This window comes from Scleropages formosus, chromosome 10 (assembly GCF_900964775.1).
Source record: "Scleropages formosus chromosome 10, fSclFor1.1, whole genome shotgun sequence".
NCBI classification, from domain to species: domain Eukaryota; kingdom Metazoa; phylum Chordata; class Actinopteri; order Osteoglossiformes; family Osteoglossidae; genus Scleropages; species Scleropages formosus.
Genome location: NC_041815.1, coordinates 3,818,681 through 3,823,603, shown reverse-complemented (window position 1 = coordinate 3,823,603; position 4,923 = coordinate 3,818,681). Strand labels below are relative to the sequence as shown.

Below are 4,923 nucleotides of genomic sequence, written 5' to 3'. Positions count from 1 at the left end.
TTCTACAAGGTCCCGTTGGAAGCTTTTTTTTGGTCTTCTCTGGTCTCAGGAGCACTACGGTCCGAACTATGGTATTGTCACATGCCGAGTGTCTGTTGCCAGCCTGCATCTCACATTGCCCATCCCACATCTTGCAGGTGACTTCAACAAAGTTAACTGCCCAGGTCTCATATTACCTGACAAGTCTAATGTTACTCTCTGCTGGGGAATGGTGGGGGTGGGCACTGATGGCACAGTGACTACTGTAAATGGACATGAAGGATGCAAGATGAGCAGCATTGCTATTGCACTGTAGCTCATAGAATTTAACTGAAAAATACAGAGCAGACCATTAAACATGCACAAATGAACCTCTTCTGGTGGATTTCTATAGCAAAACTGGACAATTGCACATCTGCAATAAAATTTGACGTTCAGAGCACAGCAAACACCAGTAAACTCATCACCTTGTTTTTGGAAGCCATCTGTAGTTTCTGAACAGCACCTGGTCTGACCCTCTTTGGTGTATAAGCTAATTAATTTGTTAATTTTGTTAAAAAGTGAACAAGAGTCTGTATAATGGCAGCACAGCCTTTTTATTTGGTGAGGAGTGTTTCAACGGTTGTTTCCAGTCTAACAGGTAAGCTGCTACAACATGAGCTTTACTGAAATAAATATCGTGGAGCACAATTTCTTAATATTTATTTTTATTTAATTTTAGAAGTTTGGTGGAGGAGTAGTAGTGGGTTGGGCCGGGTCCTGCTCTCCAGTGGGTCTGGGGTTCAAGTCCCGCTTGGGGTGCCTTGCAACAGACTGGCATCCTGTCCTGGGTGTGTCCCCTCCCCCTCCAGCCCTACGCCCTGTGTTGCCAGGTTAGGCTCCGGCTCCCCGTGACCCCGTATGGAACGAGTGGTTCAGATGGTGTGTGTGTGTGTGTGTGTGTGTGTGAGTTTGGAGGAGTATTTTAAAAATGTCAAATATCAGTACACATACAAAGACAAGGGAAAGGCAGTTCATTTATTTTTTTAATGCATTAAATCTGAAGTTTGACTTTGGTTGGCTGAAGCTGGCCCATTTACAGAGGTCCTGGCCATTCTGATATCCATGTTGGCACGTGTTCGGAGACCTGATAGTGGACAGCAGGCAGATACTCCATCCCTTGTACAGGACTGGATGGAGCAGGACTTTGCACAGCAGCTTCCAGAACCTGCTTATCTACAGAGGAACAAGCATCTGCCAAATTCCAGTTGCAAGACATGGTACTCAAAGAATGCTGTGTAGTAAAATGAAAGCAAGTGAAGGCCTCAGCTCTGCATTACCAGTTCCCGCGACACATCCAGAAAGCTGCTGGTGTTCGCTGGGTTGCGGGGATGTGAGCATACCATGGTTGTCCACTGTTTTTCCTCCAGTTTGTCTGGATTTGGTGGCGAGTGGTTTCTTGGTCTCTTGATTGTGCTTGTTGTCATGAACCATTGTGGGGACTAACAAAAAATAACTGAATAAGAAACCGACTGATAGTGCAGCATAACAGTGGAAATAAAGTTACTTCCGTAATATACTTATCACTAGGTAAAGTATTGCACTTGTCTTTTTTATTAGTTTTTCATAGTTAAGATTATTGTACTTGGATGAAAAATGAATTCCTGACCTGAATGACAGGTAACATCAGAATACAACACCTTATCCTGTGTATGCTGAATTCCTGACCTGACTGGCAGCATATGACACCACAAGTCTTCTGTGTAGGGCATGCTTATGCCTGCACGTAGGGTGTACCTATGCCTTTGGCGTACACGCCATGCAGGGTGTTACATCCATAGCGGGAGGTGTTGTTCTTCAGCTTTGCCAGCTTTTGCGGGTGCTTGTAACTGTGTTTCATTTCCGTCACAAAACACTGAGGAACAGCTCTCTTCTTCCTAGGAGCAGGTGCAATTCCATATTTCATCTGTAACCCTGAAATAGGAAAAACCACCAGGTAGCTATACCTCCAAAAAGAAGCCAGCAGACTTTAGTTTCAGCCTCATTTTAGACTGTATATGAGAAAATGTGTCATGTCATTTACCTTTGTGTGTACCCAGATAGTCTGCTCTGTAAGTAGAGAGGTATAAGGTAGACAGTGCATGTCTAAACTCCTGTTCAGATGATGGACTTTTCCATGGGGACCTGGCATCTTCTGAACTTTGCTGAAGTCCCTTCAGCAGCTATCAAATCATGAAATTCAAGGAAATACCAAATGTGCAACATTGCAGTACTGAGATCATATGAGGATTTCTGCTTTCACTTGTGAGCTTGTGTCTTTGGGGGGGGGGGGGGGGGTGTGATAACATGGAAAATCGGCCATCTCTAATTTACAAATAGTACGTTACCAACAAAGTGCTGTGGACAAAATCAGCCGTTAAAAATGTTCCAAGCATAAGGTTGCTTAAACCAGAGATGCAATTCTTGTCCCCCATTAATTTAATCTATACCAGAGACACAATTGTAACCTACAGTAAGAGCACTTTGATCACTGATTACCTCATCACTGGTTACCTCACAGGGATTTGGGTTGCTACACGAGCCTCCACAATGCTTGGGTGCCATGGAGCTAGAGGTTATTTCAAAGTATCATATTATAATCCATCAAGCTACACAACACAACCAAAGGCATTTAGGCTTTTAAAATCCTAAAACTTATGTTTCTCCTATTATACACTTGGAATTTTCAAATTGGGACAGTAAATAAAAATACAGGTGGTCCCCGATTTATAATGGTTAAACTTAACGATTTTTTCGACTTTACAAAGGTGAGCTGGCAATAGACATTCAGTATAAACAGTACTTCAAATTTTGAACTTTGATTCTTTCCCAGGGAAGTGGTATGCTGTGCAATACTCTCTTGAGATGCTGGGCAGCGGCAGCAATCCACGTCTTCCTGTTTGCCATGCGGTTGTGTTTTGTGTATCCATAATGTCACAGAAACGCCCATATGTGTCTCCTGCTACTGGGAAGAAGAGGAGGGCAATTACTCTTGAGGAGAAACTCAAGATAATTGCCCAGCAAGAAGGCGGCAAGCCCGTAATGCCCATAGCACATATGCTAGGCTATGATGTTAGGTAAGTTAGGCATATTGCATTTTCGACTTGCGATATTTTCGACTTATGATGGATTTCGTGGAACGTAACCCCATCGTAAATCGGGGACCACCTATATGCGTTTGGATGAGTTCCAGTTAGAGGTAGGTACAACAGTAAAAAAAATAGCAAAAGCACTGTTCATCAGTAAAAGCTGGGTGTGGTCAATAAGAAGTATTTTTTAAAAAAGTTTCTTAAGTAAAAGTTCTCTAAAAACCAACTTGAGTTTGGAGGACATCAAAATCAGATAAAAGCAAAGCAATATAAGTGTTGTCTAATTTATCCATTTACTTTCAGGCAGAGTTTGTTACCTGCATTGTTAATAAACAAAGTACACAATAGGAGAACAGCAACATGTTGAACTAGTTCATGTAAGCCGAAATTGATCTTCTTTGGCCAAAAAGGCTGACAATCCATGCATGGCATGTAGGTGGTGTGTTGCCAGTGCAGCCAAACGTGTGGTTAGCATATTAACTGACATTAAGATTAATGATTTGCAAATTTTCTAGATCTGTTTTAGAACTGGATGTTTAATTGACAATCTCCAGTGGCAGTTATAGGGAAAACAAAATACTGACCAATAATACTGGAACAGAATTAAAATAAAATGAGCGAGTGTTTTAGCATTCATAAGTTTTAACTGTTAATAGTTGAATGTTTTATAAAGAACATGTGAGAAACCTGGAAACTCGATCCCCACCTCCGGCTGTAGTACCCTTTAGCAAGGGATTTACTCTAAATTGCTCCAGTAAAATTACCCAGCTGTGTAAATGGGTGAATAATTGTAACCTTAACACTGTAAGTCGATTTGGAGAAAAGTGTCAGATAAATGAATAAATGTAAATGTAAAATAAAAGACTATATGCTTAAATATTATCATGGCACCATTCAAGAATTTTAGGCAAACTAACAAAATTTGGCACTTACAGTATAGGGTAAAATATATTAACATTTTAAAGTTGTTTAAACTCATTTTTTTTGCCCGAGTTCCAGTATCACTTCCTCTGTCTGAATGAACTAGGTTGTCAATCAAGGCACAACAAAACTCAGCAACAGACTGATTGGTTACCATAAACTATGATCAACAACAGAGTCTCACTGGTCTCACTGTGAGAGAACACGAACCCTGAACGGTATAGGCACACTACTCATGTCTTACATGAATTATACATGATGTCGATGGGCAGCGTACCACTTGGGGTGATTACTTACAATCTGAATGTTGCCAGTATAAAATCATTTAAATCCACTATATAGTGCCCTTCAGTATGCACTTACCCTGAACTGCTCCAGTATAAATACCCTGCTGTATAAATGGATAAACAGTTGTAAGTGACAAATTAACTGCATAACTGCTCGATTTCTCAGAAACACAGAATTTAAGGTAAAAGATTTTCACCGTAAACAGAGCTGCTCGGGGACTCTTCCATGGTTTTCAATTTTCCAAAATGAAAGCTTAGTCTGTTAATATTTTTTTTTTTAAATTGCACTTTCCCAAAGATTTAGTGGCAGGCGTTATGATTGCAGTTGTCTGGTTAAAGGGAGTCTATGAGTGACAGCCAGCAATTTCACAGAGTAAATCAGTGAAATATGAGGAGGTGTTGCTATTGGATCATAGTAATGTGATATGATTGGCTTAAGGGAAAATTGAAACTGACAACTGGCATTGACCAAAGAAATCCACTGATGAAGTCTGCAGACAGTAAGTGGGTGCTGCTATTGGTTTACAGTAAAAGAGGCTTGATTGGATTAGGAGAAAACTGCGACAAACAATAGCCAATGAAATCCACTGATGAGGCAAGCTGATAATAAGTAGGTGTTGCTATTGGTT

At 40.8% G+C, this 4,923-nt stretch overlaps 1 protein-coding gene across 2 annotated transcripts; it reads right to left on the bottom strand.

Moving 5' to 3' along the window:
- Positions 1 to 992: 992 nt before the first annotated feature.
- Positions 993 to 4,627, bottom strand: LOC108941565 (testis-expressed protein 26-like). Of its 2 annotated transcripts, XM_018764335.2 has the most exons (5): positions 4,492 to 4,627; positions 4,371 to 4,398; positions 1,756 to 1,932; positions 1,299 to 1,460; positions 993 to 1,194 (listed from the first exon to the last, which is right to left on the bottom strand). In XM_018764335.2, exons 3-5 carry the CDS (start codon positions 1,922 to 1,924, stop codon positions 1,055 to 1,057), a joined length of 471 nt encoding a protein of 156 aa, XP_018619851.2. In that variant the 5' UTR covers positions 1,925 to 1,932; positions 4,371 to 4,398; positions 4,492 to 4,627; the 3' UTR covers positions 993 to 1,054. The 2 variants fall into 2 exon arrangements, with proteins under 2 accessions (XP_018619851.2, XP_018619843.2); XM_018764327.2 differs by lacking the exon at positions 4,371 to 4,398.
- Positions 4,628 to 4,923: the final 296 nt, after the last annotated feature.

Coding starts and splice junctions, on each gene's coding strand:
- LOC108941565 (XM_018764327.2), bottom strand. CDS start 4,522: ATGGAAGAGTCCCCGAGCAGCTCTGTTTACG. Junction 1,933..4,491: donor CCCGAGCAGCTCTGTTTACG/GTGAAAATCTTT, acceptor TTCCTATTTCAG/GGTTACAGATGAAATATGGA. Junction 1,461..1,755: donor CGTGTACGCCAAAGGCATAG/GTACACCCTACG, acceptor ATTTTTTGTTAG/TCCCCACAATGGTTCATGAC.